This window comes from Dermacentor variabilis, chromosome 2 (assembly GCF_050947875.1).
Source record: "Dermacentor variabilis isolate Ectoservices chromosome 2, ASM5094787v1, whole genome shotgun sequence".
NCBI classification, from domain to species: domain Eukaryota; kingdom Metazoa; phylum Arthropoda; class Arachnida; order Ixodida; family Ixodidae; genus Dermacentor; species Dermacentor variabilis.
In genome coordinates this window covers 28,102,243-28,127,215 of record NC_134569.1, presented here as the reverse complement: position 1 = coordinate 28,127,215, position 24,973 = coordinate 28,102,243, and the positions used below count along the sequence as shown (strand labels likewise).

The window sequence follows — 24,973 nt, the reverse complement described above, 5'->3', positions numbered from 1 at the left end:
CAACTTGCAGAATTTTTGCAAATTGTCCATTCAAATTAAAGGCACTTGCCAGGAGTAGCCCTATACATTTTCCTTCATCTTGCATACTCAAAAGACACATTGTAAAATTCTAGAGAAATACATCCACAAGGACTGTCTAATGACAATGACAGCAAACCATGATGGCTTGTTTTGCAAAGAACATTTGTACACGTGGTAGTTAAACAGTGTGAATTTGTAAACAAAAAGGAATAGAACTCGGCGACAGATCCACACACACACACACACACACACACACATCCATGTGCTCCAACAGGTGTCAAATTATAATGACCAATCAATGATGTCAATCAGATTTGATGACTTTCAGGACAAAGTATTCTTGAAATTCATAGTACAACAACAAAATAAATTGCATCATAAAAAGAACATGCTAGAGATAGTCGCTAATATGCAACTGGTTAAACAATAGTGTCTGGTCCTTCATATGAAGTTATTTTTCACATGATGCTGTCTAGGAAAAAGCAGGAAAAGCTCCTAATGTCAATAAACAAAAATTTATCTGCATATTCTGAAGGACTAACTGACAAGCTGTATGAATCGTAACCTGTTGATGTTTCACTTGCCACTTGTCCAAACTTTAATCAGGGGAAGGCCCATCAAAGAATGAAGAACACCACCAAATCATTTTAGACTAGTAGAGTATTCTTTTCAAGCTATATTTAAGTCTGGCAGAAAGTGTGATTATTAGCAAATAAAATGAAGGCCAACTCCCTTTTTAAGTTTCCCATCGAAATTGCAGCGATGATAGGGAGATGCAATGAATTTCACTGTTATTTCTTTGAAGTAACCTTTTTTTACACTGAAGAAATTCCAAGAACTTGACAAATTTTTGCCTTTTCCATCTTTTGAACACAATGCTATCTTTACTCACAAAAAGGATTGAAAAAATATAAGTGTGGAGTTTCACACCCTGTAACAACATTGAGGGAAATCTAGGGATGCTCGAATTAACTTTGTTTTCCTGAAGTTCTTAACAAGCACCTAAATCCAAGCAATCAGAGTTCTTGCATTCTGCCCCCTTTAGAAAGCGGCTGCTGAGGCCAGGAATTGAACATGTGCAATAATGTGGTGTCACTTCTCTTTGGTCTATGTCATTGATGGCTTGTCGTTCCTCAAATTGTAAAGACTGGCCTATCTTATATTCATAAAGTGATATCTACCAATTGAAGCCAGGATCTATTTGAAGGTTCCTTAACACTAACTTAATCAAACTTATTCATTAAAGTAGCAAATGCACACTGACTTGCATTTCACAATGGCTAAATAGCTACTAAATAGGCAATAGCCTAATTGCTAAATTCCACGAGCTCTGCAGCAGTGCTCATGGCATTGTTAAAGTTATGTCGCAACAAAGGTCTCAGCACTAGCAAGCACACTTGAATACGAACGACCCTTCACTGCCTTCACTTGACAGGATTGAGATAACCATGAATGTGGACAGAAAAATAATGTGGCAGGGAGGGTAGGGGAGGCATGTCACTCATCATCCCATCACAAAATTCCTCACCTTGCAAGAGCTGCATGCAACAGCAAAAGCGCTATTCTGCCATGGAAATGAGCACTGCCAGGTGCCATGCCTCTCAAATGTTTAATAAGTGATCCCAAGTGGTAACATAATTAGAAAGATCATTGCCATATGAAAAATAAAAAGGCATCTCCTAAACCAAACATGTTCCGTAAAAATCTGAAAGGTGAAGCAAACTTCATGAAAGAAAAAAAAAATGGTCATCGGCCTAACAGCAGCAGAGTTCTGTGTCAAGATAGTGATTACCGACAGATGTTGCATTCTGCTTCGCCTGCAAGAAGTGAACATGGTGGGCTCTGGTGGGCCTATTGCCGCTACCGTGGAGCTATCTATCCAGATATCCTCAACTGCTAGTTTTGCAACACAGGCAAGCAAGCAAAATTTTTAACTTTGACCTTCTCCCACGATGTCTAAATAATTTTCAATGAATAATGCCCTGCGCTACAGTCAATGCCAGCAACTCATGCCGCACGGTTTACATTCAGCAACTCCTGCTGGAAAACATACCTGCAACGACTTGAATTTTTACTCTAACATGAAAGATTTAGCGTTTACTGCTGCTTTGTTATCACTCATATTTTGCAATGAGATAGTACTTTGTTTTGGCTAGCGTCATTTAATAAAACAATTGCCACTTTGCATGCTTTGTTTATAGCTTGTTCATATTGTGCAGCGCGCAGTCTCGTCATGCTTCGAGGTGGGCGTTCTACATTCGTCGTGACAAATTTCAGCCAGGAACATCGGCACGTATTTCATCCTACAGCTATCGCTTTCACTGAGCCCATAGCCAGTGTTGTTGAATCCTATGCGTCTATGACAATGGACGGCCCAACACAGACACTCAGCAACATCGATATCAATTCAGACCTTTCGAAGGAAAACCAGAAAGCGTAGCTTAAATTGTTTCTTTGGTTCAAGGAGTGCTTCGGATCCTCTCCTAAGGTACGCCAGAAGCCCTTCACGACACACCATATAATCATGTGTGACGATTCTCGTCCTAGACGACAACTGCCTTAGTGCACTTCGGCAAAAAGTGCAATGTGATTAATGCACAAGTCAGAGGAATGCTTGACAATGACGTCATACAGCCGTTTTTCATACAATAAAAAAAACAAAGAAAAGCTTAGCTTTTGTGCTCACCAACTCAGAAGCAAACTGCAAATAACTGAAATCCTTTCGCTGCCTCTTCGCACCTAAACTGGCACCAACTAGCCCAATAATGATGTGAAGTATTTTATTGAACAATGTAAACCAAGAAATAGGATCCTGTTGCAAAATCCGAGATGGAACGAAGCAGGTCACTGTGCTTTCAGGTGTTGCACGTACACAAGAAGCAGTCTTTTTTTTTTTTTTCGTTGAGGACACGCATGCAACAAGTAGTTGATCCAAAAGCCACCCTATTAGACGTTCAACAGTGCATTCCAGACAAATGTGTCTCATACTGTACAAGCGCCTCCAAACTGAAATGCGTACTGGCACATTCTCTCTGCCAACTCCTAGGAGAGGCAGAAGTCAGACTTACAGTGCCCATGCCTGGCTTGGTTGTGGTGATGCTGTTGCGGACGACCAGTGTTGGTGGCCGTGTATGGGTTGTCAAAAAACATGTGGAATGAGTCTGTGCCAAAGAACTCCCGGAATACGTCCTCCGGGTCCCGGAACGTGAAGCTGAAGAATGGTGCAGTAAACCCATCGTCGAAGAATCCACCAACACCACCCATGCATCCATTGAAGTGATGGTGGCTGTGGCGGGCACCTGACCGCATACCACCAGCACTGCCGTTCAGGCCTTCCTTGCCATACCGGTCGTACACTTTGCGTTTTTTGTCTGGGGAGGAAAAAGAAACAGTGTCATGAAATCCGACAGGAAACTTCCAAAAGACCTTGCGCACATAACCTAAGTTCAATAGGATGTGTGCCTAGTTCATGCACCAGCAGCAACAAGCTCCGTCAAGCACCCTACTTTCCCGATTGTTGCAAAAAATTTGGACATCATTGCAGATATACAGTGCAAAATGAAGCAAGCAGATGCCGCCAGGAAATTTGGGTTGTATAGAAAGACGATCAGGGGGATTCAGACCCAACTAGAGAAGCTGTTAAAAGAAGTGCCAATCGGAGCAAGCAGATCAAATGCGCAAGTCATCCCATTACGCCTTAGAAGAGGCGCTTCTTTGACTAGTCCATCTGTACAGATAAAATTATTTAGGCGCAAGTAGACGCCGTCAAAATTCACGATGCCACAGCGAGCTGACGCAGGAACTCCAAGGCAGCAGCACCCATCGTTTGGTCAGTGCATTTTCTGCCTTTTCAAGCCCACTTTTAACAGTAAATGTGGCCTGTTCTTTACTGGCATTGTAGAAGGGTGATTTACTGATAAAGCTCAAATTACTCCCCTCTTTAGTGTCCCTTTAACTTACTCTGACAGCATGAGAAAGAAGTAACATTCTTACGACAACTGACATATTGTGAAAGCCAAAAAAACTGTAGCAAAACAGGCTATTGCACATGAAATAGTGCACACAATGAAATGGAGAAAGCACATCAGCCTCCTGTCTTTCTAACAAGCCAAATCTAATATAAATACAGCAGATAGTGAGCAACATGTCATGTGAAACTGTAATAGTGCTTGATCAATGGAACACTGACCATCTGAAAGAACTTCATAAGCTTCCGAGATTTCCTTGAATCGCCGCTCAGCTTCTTCCTTCTTTTCAGGATTTTTGTCAGGATGCCACTTCAAGGCCAATTTTCTATACCTGCAAGCAGGAAATTGCATTAGCCATAGTAGGCAGAAAGAAATAAACTCAATGCAGAAGACGTTTCAAAGAAGCTCAGTGCCAGCATGTTTAACACACACTCGACACAAGCACAGGATGAAGAACAGTTACAGCATACATATATTGACTAGTGTAACAGTAACTTGTATCCAATATAAACAGAAAAGAACACAACTTGTTAAGAGTAATATCCTTTTATATAGCAGGAGTTATATACGATAAATAAAGCGTCCCGACTATCGTATCCATTGCCAGTGCTTCACCAAATTTATTCCACTAGAATAGCAGCTTGGGCTTGTTGGTTTTCCATCCTGGTGTTAACAGCGCAAAATGTAGACGGGACACGAGACTAGAAGATGACACCACAAGCGCCGACTTTCAACGTTTATTTGAAAGAAACACTGCTTCTTATACCATTGCCCGCACGTGTCACAATCACGTGATTGCACATCATGTGAAACACACACTTTTTGCACTCAAGATAGTGGTTGTACGTGCAAAAGCTCAAGTTCTTTTTTTTTTAGTAACACGGACGGCGTGCAAATGCACTGGTCACTATGTCTGACAATCTCGGCTGCCTCAATTATCTCCCGAACCAGCTGGCCATTGTGTTTCTTCAGCACTTCACAGAGTCTGAATTCTGTGGCACAAGCTTTAGAGGGGCAATCCCCGACATGGACACCTAGATTCCTGTTAACCTACGCGACGCTAAGTTTATGTTTTTTAAGTCTTTCGTTTGTGCCAACGAAAATTTGCCATATTTGCTTTTCAGTCATCACTGCATCAAGTAACTACACTAAGTAACTATGCCAACAATTTAATTTACAACTAGTAAAGAAGGCAATAAGAATCTATATGTAAAGAAGACAAGCTGTGTATTGCACAGCTATTTAAAGAGTCGCAACAAATTTAGCAAACAAGAGAAAAATCACAATTCCTTCAGCGAGTTTATTGTCTCCAAAAAAACACAGGGGCAACGAGAGACACAGTGGGCAGCTTAGGATGAATTGTGACCACTTTCAGTTCTTAAACATGAGAACATGTTGCTGAGCTAGTTAGTGCACAGCAGTGAAATACTCTATCTTTGTGTGAAACAGATGACCACGGAAGGAATAAACACATGGAAGGGACAGGTGTTAACTACCAATTGTTTATTCAAAACTTTTTTTATGTATGTAAAATGTTTCACAGGAGCAATGCGTAAGGTTCCCTGATGTGGCAGCAAGAACTTATTGTACAGGCCTGGCACTTCACCAATGACTTTGCTGGGCAAAATTCCCTCAATAAATATTGAGAAAAATTACACTGTTCATTTAAGCAGACGTCTGTACACCTGGGTATGTGCCTTGCTTTGGGGAAGATACAAAATTTAGAAAAGAGCAAAATGTAGTACGCAAGTTAGCGGAAGCTTTCTCCATTGAAAGCATAGAAGAACTAGCGGGTAGAAACTAAGTAATACAGCGGTATCACTACACGAGAAATGCAACATGCCGGACTTGCACGTGGGGCAACACTTTTAGGATAATAACTGAGAGGTCAGCAAGGTGTGTTCATATGAATACCATATATGATTGATCCCTGGATTTCGAATAAAGAGTTGGTAGTCAAACGTCTGTCCCACTGATGTGTGTATTCCTTTTGTGGTCACATTTTTTTTGCACAAAAGTCTAATTATTTACCATTCTTAACATGCACTGCGATACACATTCTCACATTCCATCCCCATTGCAACCACAGCTTAAAATCCCCTTCACGTGGCAATGCATGGTCTTGATGTGCACGAACAAGCTGCTGAAAAATAAATTCATACTTACGCCTTCTTGATATCATCAGTGGTAGCACTCCTGGAGACGAGGAGGACTGCGTAGTAGTCCACCATGTCTCGACCGTCTACTTTCGAGGTTGAACAGAAGTGGAGGAACTACACCACCTGCTGCCTCAACCTGCATCACACGAAGTTCCATAAGACATCTGCAGGCAACTTTTCACTTGGCAATGCAAGAATACACACTTGCTAAAGTATAATTTGTTGTCAACTGAAAGACACTACGGAAAACAGTGTTGAATGACCACAGTACAGTCATATTTCTGATCTTCATGACAAACCAGCATAAGCATGCATCTGGGCGCTCACTGCTATTATATTTTCAATAGTGTAGCTGTACTACTATAAATTACCAATTTATTTCAAAAATGACTTGCCCACTACATGGAATGACTCCCCAAGCAAGAAGCAACTTCATTTTAAAGAGAAGCCGGACAGACAAACTATGAGAATAGAAGACTAATTTGAAGACAGAGCATGAAATCGCATTCTACCCGTAATTTGGATCTTACTCAATTGCTGCATGCTGTTTCTCCTGCTTCATGAAAGGACATAGCTACTCTAACAGTTTGCTCAAAAAAGTATTGAGCATACCATTCTCCCTTTACAAACCATTTTTACAAGTCTCGTGGCACTTCGGAACATTTTTTTTAATGGTTGCCGAACAGAAAGCATACCGTCCCCAAAAAGCAATGCACAGTGTCTTAATTGCACATGAGACCACAGGTGGACCTTCTTTCATCATTATGGATCAGCAACATTGCTTTATTGAACACTATCATATGAAATTCAACAAAACAGACTGGTAGGCTAGTTGGCATTGCATGTTAATAGTTTTTAGTGCAAAGAAATGCACAATCTGTGTGCCTTCTCTCGTGTCAGATCATAAGAAGCCAACAAACACTGACCCCAAGGACAGCATAGGGGGAATTACTTGTGCTTAATAAATGAAATAAAGAAACGATAAATTAATGGAAATTAAAGTGGATGAAAAAACAACTTGCCGCAGGTGGGAACCGAACCCACAACCTTCGCAGTAGCTCAATTGGTAGTGCACCGCACGCAAAATGCGAAGGTTGTGGTTTCGGTTCCCACCTGCGGCAAGTTGTTTTTTCATCCACTTTAATTTCCATTAATTTATCGTTTCTTTATTTCATTTATTAAGCACAAGTAATTTCCCCTATGCTGTCCTTGGTGTCAGTGTTTGTTGGCTTCTTATGATATGATTAATAAAAGCCGGACCCCTCGGTCTACCCCCTTTCCTCTCGTTCTCTCGTGTCATGCGTTTCTTTCCTCTAAAAACTTAACTATCATATTAAAGAAAAAACCTACATTTATATACTCAGGGTTAAGGACTCTACTGCACTTAAAAGAAGCTTTTAATTGCTCCACAACCTAAGACTGCGTGTATCAAGTAACAGTAGCCCTCTAGGCACAGCATTCAAGTTTTGAGATCGTCATGCAAAGCAACACAAGGAATGTGGGCTCCCAAATGGCTTGAAACCACCTGAAGTTTTAACACGCACTTGCATCTAAATGCATGAACACTTTCACTATACCATTCCTATAAAAATGTAACCCCCAGAGGGATGGATGTTATGAGCGTCCCCTTTGGAATGGGGTGGTGGGTTGCACACCAAGCTCGTGTTGTTTTATTGCCTAATTTCATACCTATGTTAAAAAATTAAAATAAAAAACTACAATGAATTCCTACAACCAAGTTTCTGAACACCTATTGTGAACTTTGTTTTTGTACACCTGTGTTGTTTGTCATTTCCCTACTTTCCATCCACCAATCTTCCAATCACCTCCGACTAATCTACTGCAGACATGTTTACCTTTCCCCTGCTCTCGCTGAACCCAAGGGCTTCAAGGAGGCCAATGATTTCTAAATTGACTGCTGGGCAGATATCTTCACAGTCTAATAAAACATACCCCATCGTTTCCCTATCGTTACTGCAGCAAGCACATGCTTCTTCCTTCTTATCTCTTAATTTATAAGTGCATGTTCTAAGGCAGCCTGATCTTGCTTCGAAAAGTAACGCGCTTCCCTAGGCACTAGGGGCTTTCCTAGCCACTAATCAAATGTCCCACCTTGTGCTTAGCCACAGAACTAGGAGCAACTAAGAAGGAGGGCATGCCAGATTTATTCCAGCAACTATGTATGTGCTCTAGTGCCATAATATACAATTTCACTTGCTGCACATCTGACTAGATATGTACAAAATATGTGCCCAGTGTTTCAGGTCTCACACTGCACATGAACATCGCAGAAATGGGAACAAAATGTACCACAAGGTAATACACTCTGCCACAGCTATTGTGCACTTTGGCCAGCACAAGAGTGGAAAGCTGGGATAGTCTAAATACTAATGGTAATGAAGTGCAAACAAAGCAAGAACAGAGACAGCACAAGTGCTTTTTTGTGCTGGCCTTCTTTCTGTGTCTGCTTTAAATACCATGAATAATACAGCATTACTGGTTGCATGTGCAAAGAATTGCAATTAATGCAAAGTGACACGCATCTGCTCAATCACACGTGATCATTCCCAAATTGGTGCTTAATGAAGCCAATGAAAGCCACAAAGTATAAAGCCTACACATTGCAAGTCATCCCCTATAAAGCCAAGCCTGCATTGGCAAGTTCTAAACAGAAGCACACAAGTGGCATTTTTAATGTTTATAATGATCTCTACCGTAATAAATTTGTGCACACAGGTGTATTATATGCTTATTGTGTACACATAGGCATACACAGTAAGCATCAAAATGAGTGCACGTCTCTTCAGTTTCGGCGGAACATAACAATTTTGTTCTATATAGGACCACGGAACACCCCTAGGACATCAACGCAAGAATGGCAGTACCCGTCAAGAAAGATGACTGAAGCACAAGCAAAGATCTAGTTTCTGCAGTTGAAGGAACCCAATGCCAGGGAGATTCATGCAGAGCTGGTGCAGTGTATGGTTACAATGCCCGAACTTATGGTGTGATTGTGAAGTGGTGCAGGCGATTTCAATGGAGTCAAACAAGCCACTATGCGACAATGAATGGAGTGGCTTGACCACTGTTCAATGGTGAACCACAAATTTATGTACAAGTGGACACTCTAGTAGTTCCTGACCGGCAGATAACTAATAATGCAGCAGGTTTATGTGAATGCAGGCGCTGACGTAACTGCCATCGGAGTCTCATTGCTCAACCTCCATTTATTCATGGCAATAAAAGAATCTTTATAAGTACCCCTCGCAAATGTACGTGGTGAAAACAAGCGTACAGATGCTCACCGAATGCTGTTATCAAACTCATTAACTCCCATCAACTGCTGCAGTGCTTAGATATGAAATACCTGTCATTAGCTCATTCCACAGCCACATGCAATTCCATACTGCCAAGGGGCTTTTGATCCAGTGGGTTTTGATAAAGCTCAATGTATTCAACAGCAGCAGCATTCAATAACCACGGAGTGGAATGCGAGATATCCTGGTCCAGGAATCGGCATGTCAAAATAAACTTTCCTACATGATGTTCAAAATGCATAGCACATCAATTACTGCACTAAGGCATGTCAAATCTCATGGAAGCTTCAGTTTATGCAACCAAAAAGCATAATTCAACCATGTGTCAGGAGAGATAAAAGTTCAATTATGAATTTTGACAGGAGGTTGGAGAGAGACATAGCCACAAATAATTTCTGCATTAGGAAAAACAGCATGAGTACAGACATTACGGAATGGCAAAGAGGGAAAAGAACATATGTGGCATCAAATGTCAAAGGAAGGATTTAAAATTGGCGAGCTGGTACTGATCTATCTTGACAGCGCCACTTTTGACATGGACAGGCAAAACACAGGTCACATGCTGTCCTGTGTCACATGAGAGCACAATAGGCCAAAGGAAAGGATGCAGTGGGCAAAAGTTACTTAAAAGGCAGCATCAACAACAAGCGAGGTAAAGCCTTGCTTTGTAGTACCACAAAAATTTTGGTGGATCTCGTTTTTTTAATGTAGTAACTAATCAACGAAAGTCAGAGGAACGCAACCTACAATCAAATAATTGTGCAGCAACAATGTTCCACAACAGTGCTCTGCTGCCTATTTTGGGACAATGGTATGAGCACTTGAATTAAGGACAATGGATGTGCAGGCTTACGCCGCAGGTTCCGAGGACACAAGAACCAGTGTGTCCGAACTGAAAACTTATCCAACAACTCGCCCACACAATGCTTGTCCCTGTAATACACTTGGACAGAACCTCGATGAAGAGCAGTAAAAATTTCGAGAGAACTACCCAATTTTGTGAACTGCCTGGACAAAAGGAACCACAATTAGCCTTGTTGAAAGAATGACCACTTCGCCTGCACATAGGGGCCATTGTTATGTGCTCAACTGATTAAATATGTTCCAACATGGCAGAGAAGACATGTCAACAATAAAGATTCTTCGACTGTTCAATGTTTGTGGCCTAAAGGATAAATATTCCTGCGAAGTCGCTCAAGAACGTGTGCGACGGCTGTGTCACAAATATTTCCTATACAAGCGGACAACTTTCTGTGGCTATGACGGGAAAGCTACGGGCGCAGCGCATGGCTACTGCACATGTGTTACCGCCGCGCCAAGTAGTCCGGCAGTGTTGACAGTGCTTTTGGCTGCTCGGAACAGCCGCTGAATCGAAGCAGCTTCCCCGTGCGCCGGTTTTCCGTTTGCCCCGACGAGGAAGGGAGAAGCCGCAAAATACGTAGACATTTATACTAAGTGGAGTGTTCTGTGTTACTTAACTGTTGGTGTATATGTTTTCTCTTTCTCAGCCTAACCTAAGGTGGATTAAAACGTGGGACTCTTTTCTGAAGTGCTCTCACTTGTGCGCGCTTTGCCTCCGTAGATTTCCCTTCAAAGCCACTGAAAGTTGTCCACGAGTATAGCAACTGTTCAAAGTAGAACAGTCTTTAAAAAAGTGTGCAAACAAAATACGCAAAAGAAAAGTGCATTGCTGGGTTTCTACACATGATAGCTGATCACAGTTTGGCTAGTTAGTAATCGAAAGACACAAAAGCACAAATGGGAGCGTTGTATGTTAGACTTCGCGTTGTTTTGATGGCGTACTGCACATAAGCAGTCGCGCAAATTTATCGGCATTTAAGTGAGCGGCGCAGCGTATCCACACGCCCGGCGTCGTAAACGATAGCAGCTGTCTCGCATCAAGCCAACCACGCCTTTTATCAAGAACGCAACGGGATTGCCCGCCGACTCGACCGATGTTCTAGAAATTACTGCAGCAGCGCCGCGACTGCACCAGTCGGAGGTTCGGAAAGTACGATCAGTCTGGTTTGGCCGTCGCCACTGAAGTAATATCGTGCTGTTTTATATTCTATGCCTGGAAAATAGAAAAAAAAAAGAAGCGACAGTACAATCGGTACAGCGTCAGGCGAGTTTTCTCTCTCATTCCCACTGGGCAACCACGCAGGCATGCTTCTGCGGAGCTTTCAAAAGAAAGGAGGCTCCGTGGTTACGCCTGCATAAACAAGAGATTAAAAGAGTTAACGGGAAGAAAGCTGCGTGAATTGACTGAAGCTTTCACGCAAACGCGGGGTTTACGCCTGCCCACCCGACAACCTACGCTTTTTGGCCTGTGTAGTCTGCTGGTTAGGCTCCGGAAAGGTTAGCACACGAGAATACGAACAGGGAAATCCAGAGGACAGAACTCAAGCTTGAAAATTTCGCGCACGAGCGTAGGTTAATACTGGTCACTGGCAAATGTGGAACGAGAGCACTTCGCCTTTCACTCGCAGGCAAGTCACACGGAAAGGTCCAGTGATACTCTCAGTGGAGTACACTTGCCAGCGAGTGTGTTCGAACATACACCTATTTGACAAAAGCCAGGAAGTATACTACTAAAAATGCGATGTATTTAGCTAAATACTCACAGCACGAAATACTTTAGATATCATGAAGCGGCAGCACTTACAGAATAAGATCAGCAAGCAGCGCCAACTCAAAGTACGGGTTCTGACCAAGCCGTATGTTTACTTCCCTCGGCATCCGTGACGCTATCCGTGCAGCCTACGCGAAGACTGGTGAGAGCCATGTAGAAGGAGAAAAGAAATGTGCTGCCCTACGTAAACGCTGAAACCAGCGATGCAAGAGGTGCAGTTAAAAATCATGAACGGCACATTTTTTCGAACTCGAGGATTTAGGCTAGTGACAAACGGCGCGGGTAACAATGCGAAGGCTACCGCTTGGGGCTGACACAAAAGGCCACGAATGCACAGTGCTGCGAGGCGCTGTCCTTTCAGCATCTGCTAGTGCACTCACCGGGATCGGCTGACAAGGAACGTCACAAGGAACAGTCGCAATATCGGCCGGAGTTCATGCAGCCACGGCGAAGCCGCGGCTTTATAGACGCAAATGATTCGCCATCTTTTCACGAAGCGCGCGCACTTGTCGCAGCGACATGAGATTTTTTCTTTTTTTTTTAAAAAGTCCGGTGCAGTGCTTACCGCGAACGACGCTGCCTAGGCTAGGCCTAAAGTGGAAAAGACAAAAAGAAAAAGAAGACATCGCCAAACGTGCACGAGCAGAAATACTCTACGGAGGCTGGACTCCCACACTGGCTTGACGCGCTGGCTAAAAGCCGTCCTTGGGTGGATGCACAGGTTCGGCGTCAAACGGGGGCTGTTGAAACTCCGCTTTCGCTCCCAAAAACGGGCGGAAAAAGAAGAGAAGGACGCTCTCACACGGGTTGATTCGCACGTTTCGGAGCGAGCAACCGTTGGGGAGCACGGCTCACCTGTTCCAACGCTGGCAGCTGTTAAATCCACAGGAACGGCACGCGCACAGAAGCACACGCGCGGCCAACACCAGCGCACAACCCGCACTTTCAGAACCCGACAGACACGGCAGACGACGGTGAGCGCAGCGAACCAACTACCCCGTCAGCAGGCAGCTTGCCCTATCCCAGAGTGCACCGCGCGCAACAGATGAACGACAAAGAAAGGTGGCGAGAGGGTCTTTCCACTCTCTTCCTTGACGCGTTTCCTTCCCTTCGCTCGTCACCGCTCCGCTCGCTCGTCGCCTCGCCTTCGCTCGCTTGCGTGTTTTGCTCCTACTGCATAAAAGTTTATTCTCTCTCTCCTTTGCTCCTCCTGCCTTGTCATGGGCCAATTTAGTAGCCCACAAAACGTGGTTGCAGGTTGCGCGGAGATATAGCCAAGGAAACAGCGGCAAGCAAGTGCTACTAAACTTTCCCCGTTGCGTGAGGACGAGGAGACTTTGGCCTCCCGAGGTTTCGAAATATTTCTCGCGCTGCGTTTTTCTGTCGCTCTGCCCAACTGACGGAAGAAATTTCGCGCCCTTGTTTCCTTCGCTCTATCTCCGGCCATCCGTGAGCAGGATAACCTCAGCCGCCTCAGCGACAGCCACGGATAACGGTAGACAGACGTTCGCTCAGCTCTTCACCCCGTTTCGTCGGCCGTTTTCTGTTGTAGTGGCAAGGTTACGCGAAGAGTACAATGCTTGGTATACACGCAAAATTGCCGCGCGTCTGGCCGCTCGAGGCACTTTTTGTGTATTCGCGGGCTTCGTTCACACTCGGAAAAACTTTTATGTAGCACATATTGAGCAACAGAAAGCTGTATCGGGAGTTCTTCATGTTGCTCGACAATTTTCTCATTGACACTTTTCACCTAGTTACAATATTTGAGAAGTTGATTAATTCTTTAAGACTACATGATTATGCAAAATATAGTCTGAGGATATCCATGCGACGGCAAATAACGCTTCCTTGGTTGCGTTCAGCTACGTGGCATTTGAATAATTTTAAATTTGGTGCATCATAGTTGGCACACCCTGTACATTACTATATACAGGCTGTATATAGTAACACAGCGAAGGATGAAAGCGAACGCGGAGCGCAGCGGGAGATGAAAGACTGAGATAGCGAGGAGAGCGCGAGGAGGAAAGCGGAAGTGGGGGGTGCAGCGGAACCATCAGGCGGAATGCGGAGGATGAGGGTATCGCGAAAGCTTGAGAAGAAAAGCGTAGTGCCGCGTAAGACGGGCTCTGCGGCGACGATGGCTACGAGATGACGCCAGAGTAGCGCGTGCGTCGTCTGTATGGAAACAAAGCGCTGCATGAGCGGAGGTCTTTCTGCGGCGGCTGCTGTGGATTGCGCCCACGCGTCACCCACCCGCTGCCTCTCTCGATTAGCGAGGCAGTCGCGACACACTTCGCTCCGTATGCAACGTGCTGCACGAGACAGTTCGTCCGCGCCAGCCAATATATCGCGAAATGAAAACATGTATAAAGCTGAGCTCAAATTTCGCATTAGGGAGTATCGTAATCGTTGGTGATTCTTCTAGCGCTGCGCGAGAAGTGTGCGTCACAGATGAATGAAACCAAAACTGTCAAATGAGCCTTGTTCATAGACGCGCGGAGATCAATGTGCAATCTCCACGCGCTGTTCCCTTCTTTCGGCTCATTTTGCAGGGAAAGGTTCGTTGCAGCGTTGTCACTGGAGATATATGAGAAAATGGAGCTGGAAGAGTGCTGCTTAATTAACCAGACGGGGGAAGACTTCCGAGGCGTTGATCACCTCGTTGCTCCTGCGGAAGTGATGCCGATTTATGCGGACTAGTCCAACGATTCGGTGTCGCTTTGCAAAAATAATAATTACCCGCGGATCCCACGCATATGGGTAAATTGATTACGAGCGAAGGTTTCTTTGATGTCTACTGAAATGTCTTCACTTCTATGTATCTCGACGTTCCTCGCTCAATTCACGCTCTTGTCCCATTTTCGTTGCGTTTTTCTTCACTGGTAGCCCTTTTGTTCACTTAACGTCTCTCTCCACACTCAGCTGCTTCTATTGCCGATTTCTTCACTTCTGTGAAGGCGATTTCAATCATTGATTTATTTATTTATTTTTGCCGAATTCTGATTCACTTTTTATCTGTATAGCCCAACACTCCTTGTTCGATGCGCAATCTCGTCCCGTTTTGTACCGTTTATTTCTTTATCCGCACTCTGTTGGTTTTGATGCCGGCTTCTTCACGTCTCTGTAGCCGACTTGTACACTTTTCTCTTGTTCTGTTCGGGCGCTATAGCCAGTTGCACATATTCTGGGGGATTGGTCAAAAATGTTCACTTACCAGTGCCGCATGCCCAGTTGCACATACAGCGACCCAAAAGGACCACATGAGACGGACACATACCCAATGACCCAAGTTGTCTATTCAAGCTCACATGTCTAGTGGCCCAAGCTGTTGTACAATCGGCAGGGCAGCAGCTTCCGGCATCCGCAATGTAGAAGACAACGACGAAGATGTCTTGGAGAAACTATTACCAAGGCGAGATTTAATTAATATCTTACACGACCACCTATACCAACTAACCACTGAACATGTAATAGCCACTGGCGCTTCTGTGTGCAATGAGAAGGCGGGAGTGGGGATCTTCTCTGAATCTCTAAAATGGTCTTACTCGCTTCGCCTTCCCGATTTCACACCTATGTTTCAAGCAGAATTATTAGCGATTATATTAGCGTTACGAAAACTTCCCCAAAACGACCCATTAGCTGTTATTGTGACCGACTCGCTATCTGTATGTGCAGCACTGACTGCATCTTTAGATACAAGAATTCAAAGAACCTTTCGTTCAATGGTACCTCCGTACTTACGGAAAGTATGTTGCTTTGGGTACCGGGACATCATCGGTTACACCTGAATGAAATGGCCGATTCACTCGCACGAGCATCCCTCAACGGCCCTATCATATCTGTTTTGCCGACATCAGCTTATGTCACCGCGGCTAGGTACAGAAATTTCGCTATATCTCAAAACTCTGCAACATCCATGCTAACACCGTCTTCTGATTTCCACCATCTTGGCTTCCCATGGAATAATAATTGGTGACCTTCAAGACAATTGGAAGTTTCTTTTACAAAATTGAGATGCCGTATACCTCCCCTAAATTTTTACTTACACAGGTCTGGTCTCGCTATGTCCCCTCTATGTTCTTTTTGCAGTGCACCTGAAACTATCGAACATTATTTTCTCTCCTGCCGCCGCTTTATAAGACAAAGAAAATTATTAGTACACTCATTCACCAAACTTGGGCTATCGCTAACCTCACCAACCATTCTTTCTTTTGGTGCGACCTCACTGGGATCCAGCCACAGGGATGCTTTTCTTGCAATTTACAATTTTATTAGAGATACAAAAAGAGTACCTTGCTGACTTTCTAAAATTATCATTATTTTCTATTATTTCATTTATTTACGTTAACTTATTTTATCAAAATTCTTCACAATATTTTCATCACACGTCTAAATTACAGTTCTAGTCTCACGCTCCACAATTTAAATCTAGTTTGGCTTTACTTCTAAGCATACGAAAAACCGCCTGCTTCATGGCCAATCCCCCATAGTGGGTATGCGCCACTGTCTGGGACACAAGACAAGACAACAATTGGTCGTCTGAGACCAGTGGACTTATAATATTCAGTTTTTCTGTCCGTCTGATAGCTTCTAAAACCTTTTTGTGCGCTCTGTGCTCGCCGTGGGACGACCTGGAGGTCCCCGCCCACCCGGAGAAGCACATCAAGCGACCCTCTAGGCGCTCTGCGCCGTATCCACCACGACACGGAACATCACCTCCATGATGCACTCAACGCTGCATCCATGGTAGCGGTGGCAACTACTAGTCCTGCAGCCCCTGCAGTAGCAACTACCAAGGTCGTGCGAACAAGAGACTCCGCGAAGAACGGCCTTCGGGCGAAAATGCAGAAGAGATGGACCAGGCATCTTTCCCGGTCGTATTCTACAAGAAAAAAAAAAAGTGCTGGTGTCCCTGGTATCTTCAGAGCTACCCTAGAAGAGGAAACCTATGGAATGTTAACCCTAACATCGTGTCATCCGTGGTTGTAACGTCGGCTCGAGAGAAAGTTCTCAGCCATCGCCTTAACAAGGACGGCAGCCTGATGGTTGCAGTGTCAACGCTGCCCGCCGCCAACCGTTTGCTCACGGTAACTGAGCTAGCTGGCTTGGCTGTAGAAGCCCGTGTCCCATATTTATACATGGCCAGCTCCGGCACCGTTACAGCAAGGAGGCTCACCACTTACATGTACCCTCAGGATGGCGGCAAGGTCAAAGAGACACGTCGTCGGTCTGTTATATTGGAATTCGCCAATGATTCACCTTTACCTCGAGTTACGCTTGGATTCTGCAATTACCCTGTCGCCGAATACGTCGGGGCAGCAACACAGTGTTACAAATGCCAGAGGCATGGCCACATATCGAGACATTGTACCGGCCCGGTGCGCTGCAAAGTGAGAGCTGGCCCCACAAGGAATGCACCTCGAGACCACAACCTAAATGCGCCAACTGCGGTGGTCCACACCCTGCTTCATATGGAGGGTGCGTTAAAAAGAAGGCTGCTACACTTGGTAGAGTCCGTGCACTTATGGAGAGTGCCATGCAGTTTTAAGTGCAATTTGCCAAATCTAGACGTCGCAAGTGGAGTGTACTTGGCGAAGAGTGCACTCCGGTCGGAGTGCGTTCACGGAACGGACTTTGCTGGCCGAGTGCGTATACTACAGCCTCGTCGCCAGCGGGTTGAATGGTGCAGAATGTAATGCATAAAAGAAGGACACATAAGTTCATTTTAGTTCTTGAACAACTTTTAACAAAATATTCAGAACTCGCTTATATTCTGTTTTAGCAGGATCAAATGCAGTCTCGTCGCACGCCATCATGTTGATCTGGATTGATTAACATTCGTCTTGACCGGCACTGACTTACAACACGCTTATAATAAAAATCTTTTCGTTTTTTGTTGAGAAAATATACATTCTGGCTGTTTTTATCTATAATGCAACGTAAAACAATAACTTTTTAGAAGGTTTTTCTTTTTAATCTACGTCATCAAAAAACGCGCTCTTATGCTGTCGCCTATTGGAGGTTGGATTTCGCAACATTTTGACGAGACACACAGAAGAGAAACGCATACTACAGAGCGTTTCTCTCCTGTGTGTGTCGTCAAAATGTTGCGCAATCCAACCTCTAATATGCTATACGAACAGGCCCAGTCTTCAACCTAGGCTGTCGCCATTTATTTATTTATTTATTTATTTATTTATTTATTTATTTACTGCGAGCGCGCTCTGTTTTCCCGTTTAGCACCGCGTTGACGGTCCCGAAGTGCACTCCCCGTAAGTGCACTTGCCCGATTGACTGGGGTATAAAACGTGAAAACCGCCCGCCGCTCCGATGTGGCAAGTCGGAGCGGAGCGGACGCTCAACTAAATTAGCCTACCCACCGAGTGACGGGGGGAGCGTCAGAGGGAAACGATGGCGGGTGACGATGCTCATTGTCAAATACGCAGTACGTGCGCTAAAATACTATATATGTTAATTTATAGGGTCTACCTATAATTACTATTATCTGAAGAGTACCAATTAATGCTTCTTGAATAGACCTTCTGTAAAGTAAAAGTAAACGATGTAAAGACTAAGGAGTAGATAACTTACACATCGCAACTTTGTCCACCTACTCGCTCTGAGGCAGCATTTTCATATCCGTACTTGGGGCAGAGCTACGGAAATGAAAACTCCGCGCTTAATTTTTCCCTTACTTTTTTCTCGCGATTATTCTGCGCAATCACCCCCCCCCCCTTTCTTTCAAACACATACAGATATAAGAGGAAAATTAAAGCGTAAAGAAATATACTGCTCCAAACAGTCACTCTAGAGGTCACCTTTCTTCCCTCATCAAGTGCAACAAAGCCTATTTCAATCACTTCGGCGGCAGCCAAATGAGAGCATTTCTGCGTTTCATTTGAACAGCGAAATGGGTTGCTCCCACTCAAGGCAGTCCCATACCGCACACGCGCTACAGCGAAGCGCCGCGGCTTTCATTCTCGAAAACGTGCCCCAACGGCTTGCAGGCGGTATCGCAGAAGCAGAGACCTCCTCTGCGAAGCAACGTACGCAGCGAAGGGAGAGATGAGGTCGCCTGTTCCTTCTATTTGTTTTTTTACGTGTCCTTAAACTCCCCGCAGAACTAAAGCGGAAAGCGAAAAAGGATGGCCGAAGCACGCTCTTCGTAGCCGCGTGATTCTCCTCGTTAGGATCTTTTTTTTTCTTTTGTCGTCCTCCCTCCCGTCTTGTATAATTATCGGAGGTCACTGCCCTCGTTCGAGCTGTTTCCGATGGCGTGCTAGGCCCTGGCTTTTCCCGGTCTTCGGAGAATCCTGGCCCAGAAGTTAGAACACACCCAGTATTCTTATCCTATATACGTTCACTTATAGGCTGGGCTACAGCACACAGTTTTCTTTTTCTTTGTTTTTTCAAAGGAGGGCGAGCGCATCTGCATGTCGTTAGCGCTTGCGGTCGGGACCTGCACGGTGCGAGGCGTTGCAGATGCCAGAGGCCTTGTTGCCTGGTTGTGCGCGAACTTTTGCAACGGATTTCGTAACGCGCTAACGACACCCACGGGCCACACACGCTTGCGTGCCGCATGGTGCCAGAGAGTGCTCCCTCATACAGCCGCTGCTTGAAATGGATGCATACTAGAAATCAGTGCGGATAACGAAGGCAACGCGAAAAAAAAAAAAAAAAGTACGCAGGACGAGCGTTGTCTAACATTTGAAGTTTAATAAGAGCAACATACATAAATAAAGAACAATACCCGCGCGCGCATGCCATTAGAAAGCAATACGGCATAAATCAGCGAGCAGCTGTATCTCACAATCTAAAAGACAAACGGTTCAGATACACAATTATCGTGCCGGCATCTTTTAGGAAAAGCTTCGACAAGTTCACGTGCATTCCTGTCTCTGCGCTTGACGACAATTTTAACTTGGATTGGATCTCGTAATCTTGATTCACTCAGTCCTTGCTTCTTCACTTGCCTCAAGGAGACCGAGAAACCGCCCCGGTGCCAAGTAGTGGCGGCGTTGCTCTGATAGCTATAGGACGAGGTCGCAGTTTCAATTCCCAGCGGCGGCGGCCGCAGTTAGGAGCCAAATGCAAAAAAATAAAAAAAAGAAAGAAAAGAAAACCTAAAAAAAAGACGCTCGTGTATTTTAGCTTTATTGCTGTCAACGGTACGCTCATCTATAGAACGCTGGCGCTTGCCTATACGGGGCGTTTCTTACCATTAACACAATGACGACACTGCAAGCTTGCTCACGCCTTCTTCGGCGGCGAGCCGAAATATAGAGCGCAATAAACTTGCTCATATCAGTCAGTGTGGCCTGTAGCAACGCTTATCGTCGCGGGTTGGAAGGGAGAGATAATTTCACGACTAAGTGACGTCGCCTGGACGCCAGGGCGGTGCGCACAACGCGCGATAGCACAGGTTCGTCGTCGTCAGAACAAATCGTAAATACAGATGCGCGCGCGTCAAGACGATGAGTAATAAGATATCGCCGATGATTAAACAAAAGTGGAATATCATTTTTTTATACCTCGGCTTTAGAAAAACAATGAAGAGATTATTGACTCTACCCGGCCCAATGCCCACGGAGGCGGCATTAAGAAAAAAAAAAGAAGAAAAAGAAAGACGGAAAAAAGAAACACTCGTGTACCGCGCACCGAGTGCACGTTTAAGAACCCCAGGTGGCAAAAGTTAGTCAGGAACCAGTTAGATAGGAAGGAGGTTTCTCGCTTTCTTTTAAATTACCTGCAGGACACGGATTTGGCCTCGACATGGTGACCTTAGGAGTGACTATGTGTAGTTGTGAGGCCCGTGTCTGATTTATATCATTTATGTATTTTAAGTGTCGCTACGGTGGAGCAATTGCCGGCAGCTACTGCAAGGCTAATCCCGCCAGCAGCCTACAACCACTCAACTCAACGGCGAGCAGCTGAACTAAAGCACGGGACAATGACGTCGCGTCCGCGGAGCCCTTCACAACCGCGCGTCCCTCAAGGCCCATGCACTGTGCAGTTTCGGCACATTGAACTCTACAATTTATTTTAAGATTTACTGCAAAACTGTCTCGATGGAAAGGAGGACAATTATTGCCAGACTGACTGCGCCGATGGACACCTATGTGCTCTGTTTCCGTGATGTCAGCGGCGGCGCACGCGAGGAGGAGATGACATTAGCCGTACCAGCATATGAACAACTTGTACGGGTCCCGTTGGTAGGCTGCGGTCCCCTGGCCCAGAACATTCCTGACGCTCTGCACTAGAAGCGGCTACAGTAATTTTGAAACGCTGATACATTTGGGACCTTCGTAGGGCCCACTCCCGCCAGCTCCGAGACACTTGTTCGGTGGCAATTTAGAAAGTGAGGGTGACGGGGAACTCCCATAACGTATGTTTATTTGAGGAATATATAGGGGGGGGGGGGGGAGTGGAGTGGGGACTCCGCAGTGTTTCCAACTGTTGGGGAGAGCCTGAATCCAGATTAACATTATGTGTATAGTGTGGCGTCAGCAGCGTGTGTTTGTGCAGTTCAGACGAGCAAGATCTTCTCTCTTGAATGCATGTATAGGTATGTACGCTGGAATTTCACGCCTGTGGTAAGGATAGATATGCGTGCACCTTTCTTTCCCCTCTTCTTTTCTTTTATGTCGGAGCTGGCTCTTCATTGAGAGTCGAGTCGTTTAATGACACCGAGACGTCTGAATACAGGTGGGAGTAATCAGCGTTGAAGGCATATAGGCGATGAACGAGAGAACACAGGGCACAGCGGCGCATTCGCATTATCGATTGACTTGGTAGCAGGCGTACGAAAGTTAGTTAAAGCGCGGGAAGCATCTCGTCGCGTTAGTCCTGCGTTTTCTGCCGTTGTATTACCGAGTCACGGTTTCTCACGTCGATGCGTGACCAACTAGTCCGGGTTACTTCCTTTTTTTCTCTAGAAAAAAAAAGATCACCGACGATTACGATACTCCCTAATGCGAAATTTGAGCGCAGTTGTATAGATGTTTTCATTTCGCTATATGATGGCTGGCGCGGACAAGCTGTCTCGTGTGGGCACGTTGCAAATGGAGGGAAGTGTGGCGCGACTGTCTCGCTGATCGGGAGATCGCGAGAGGCGGCGCGTGCGTGACGCGTGGGCGCGATTCGTAACAGCCGCCGCAAACAGACCTCCGCTCATGCAGTGCTTGGTTTCCATACAGACGACGAGCGCAACTCTGCTGCCATCTCGTAGCCATCGTCGCCCCGTCTTGCGCGGCATTACGCTTTTCTTCTCACGCTTTTGCCATACCCTCCTCCTCGCACTCTCTTCACTATCGCCGTCTTTCATCCGGGATACTTGTTCGCTCTTTCATCCTACGCCGGGTTCGTTCGCTCGGCAACGAGGGACAACGCCGACGTTCGCCGCAGGAACGGGCGCCTAGAAGCTGCGCTCTAAAGGGAAATAAAACGAACGCGACAAGCGTTTTCGAGCAGTCGATCACTGAAAAATGCTAAAAAAAAAGAAAGAACGTTTGCTCGAGTATAAGTGAAGCAGCGCGAAGAGGACGAGGACAGGCATCGAAAACAAGCAGAGCAGGAGGAGCGCGGACGATGAACCAGGTCGCCCCAATCATGTTGTTGCTGCTATACAGAAGTTTGCTTCGTGCGTCCATATATGCATATAAGGGACTACAATCCTTTTTCTTTAGGAAAGGGTCGAGGGGCGAGGAGGGGGCGCACACTTTACCGGGGCGGGGGGGATCGGCAAGCCGCGTACTAACACAGAAATTTCAGGTTGGGCACGTGCACGGTGTGCCACCACCTGGCTACGCCTGCCTCCATTTCTTCCTCACGTCCCTGCAACATGCTCACTCTGTCCTTTCTTGGAAATCGTCTCCGCTATACAAGTCGCCCCTATCTATATCTCTTAGAAATATACAGTGCGGTCTCGTGCAACGAAAACAGCGATTTGTATTAGCTTTATTTTCGCCCCTCGTATCCCCTTATTAATGACTGCCCACAGTTCTACAGCGCCGAACCATTTCAGTTACACTATACTACATGCACCGACTATGACAGCGCACTTCGTGCACCCATCAGAAACCACTTCAGGCGCTTATGAAACGGTGATCAATCGACAGAATGTGTGGGAGGATCCCGCCTAATCGCACTAAACCGTCCTCGCGCAGGTTCTTGCATCGCGCGGCGCCTTCGCGGAGCGTGGCTGCATTGACCTCGCAATGACGGGTGACGACGCACCGAGGTCTGCCGAGGTAGCAGCGCTTGCGCGCGAAATGCGAGCGAATTTCAAGCGCCAGTTTCCGAAAGGGAAAGCGCGACGCAGACCCGGCGCGCATACGCGCATGCCTAACCCAGCACGAGCGCGCATAGACAACTGGCCGATTAGATTCGGCCGTGCAATACGTGGAAGAGGCGGCAGCAAAGAGAGCGCGCGCAGGGTTTTTCAACCGAAGCGGCTCGTGATGAGTAATCGAGTCATTGTATCTACCGCGGGGTGCCTCCTCTTTCTCCTCCCATCGTCACATGCAGCGCTGGGGGGGTATTAGCGAAAGCGCAGCCTGTCGTACTCAAGCGTGGAGCCATTGGCCCCGTGTTCGAGCGCTTCCGCGACTCGGCAGTCAGTTACTCGGGATAGGCGTGTCACAGACGCTCGGGGTGATCGTTCATTGCGATCACCGGGCAGGGTGATCGGCCTGATCGTACTGCCACCCAGCTGACTCGCAGGCACACCGAGTCAGCCTAAACCAGCTCGCTGGCAGTCGTCAGAAGTGCGCGAGGCGAGAAGACAATGGGGCGCACGTGACCTGCGCTCATTTTTCTCGCGGTGCGATTTCGCGCTATCGGCTGGGGACAGCGTTGACGAACACCCGTCGCATCGTAGGGTTCGATGCTGCGCAAACACTGCAGCTTATGAACGCTTTTTTTTTTACCCGCCGCGGTGGTTTAGCGGTTACGGTGTTGCGCTGCTAAGCACGAGGTCGCGGGATCAGAACACGGCCGCATTCCGATGGGGGCGAAATGCAAAAGCGCTCCTGTTCCGTGCATTGAGGGTACGTTAAAGATCCCCCGGGGGTCAAAATTAGCCGGGAGCTCCCACTACTGCATGCCTCATAATCAAATGGTGCTTTTGGCCCATAAAACCCGAGAATTAATTCATGAATGCTTTCTCTTTCGGAAGTTGGCGTGCAATAACAATATGTTCAACGAGCTGGCATGCGCTGCTATTGCGTGCAGTATAAGTTTCAATTACCAATCCCAGACTTGTGCCTGCAACTAAATGACGACATCACTTTGCGCAGAGACGTCGCAAATGGTGGACAGTATATATGTAGCGTCTAGGACGCCAATGATGCCAATGTCGCCACATCGTGACGCCACTAGAACGTTCAGCCGAAACCTAGGAGAGCTGATCCAGTGGTAGGCACTGCATGTTGGGGCTGCACATTTTACCAACAGGCATCAAATTTATAGTCGCCGGCTCCCCTTTGTTAATCCGCGTGAAATTCTTACTATTGCAATATGCGATAGTATGTCCCGAATCGAAAAACAGACTACACACACAGCGAGCGCGATATAAAACTGTAACCATGGTCACGCAGAATTTAATGACCCGGCGGGCATGCAGCTGTTTTCTGGTGAAGCCCGACCGCGCGCGCACCAACCCTTTGCTCCCGAACTGCTGGTCGACGGCAGTTCATCCGAGAGTGCTGACCTGACAAAAAGGGCCAACGTACTTGAGGTTCGGTCATCGGCCGCATCCTCATCACCGGCGTACAAAAAAAGTGAAGGCGACGGGAGAAAAGCAAATACCCAGAAGCTGGGACGTCCCATTAACCGTACGCGAAACACTTGGCATGGCCGTAAATAGAGTTCGCGCAA

At 46.1% G+C, this 24,973-nt stretch overlaps 1 protein-coding gene across 6 annotated transcripts in view; it reads right to left on the bottom strand.

Moving 5' to 3' along the window:
- Positions 1 to 24,973, bottom strand: part of mrj (DnaJ heat shock protein family (Hsp40) member B6 mrj) — a 191,959-nt gene that overhangs the window by 12,077 nt on the left and 154,909 nt on the right. For 2 of the 6 annotated variants that reach the window (XM_075679999.1, XM_075679998.1), the window contains 3 exons: positions 6,156 to 6,284; positions 4,211 to 4,320; positions 3,090 to 3,392 (listed from right to left, as the gene is read on the bottom strand). In XM_075679999.1, coding sequence (XP_075536114.1) covers positions 3,090 to 3,392; positions 4,211 to 4,320; positions 6,156 to 6,220 — 478 coding nt within the window. In that variant the 5' untranslated portion in view covers positions 6,221 to 6,284. Of the gene's footprint in view, positions 1 to 3,089; positions 3,393 to 4,210; positions 4,321 to 6,155; positions 6,285 to 12,477; positions 12,498 to 12,952; positions 13,130 to 24,973 lie in introns of those variants that run through there. The other 4 variants (XM_075680003.1, XM_075679997.1, XM_075680001.1 and 1 more) reach the window with 4 other exon arrangements.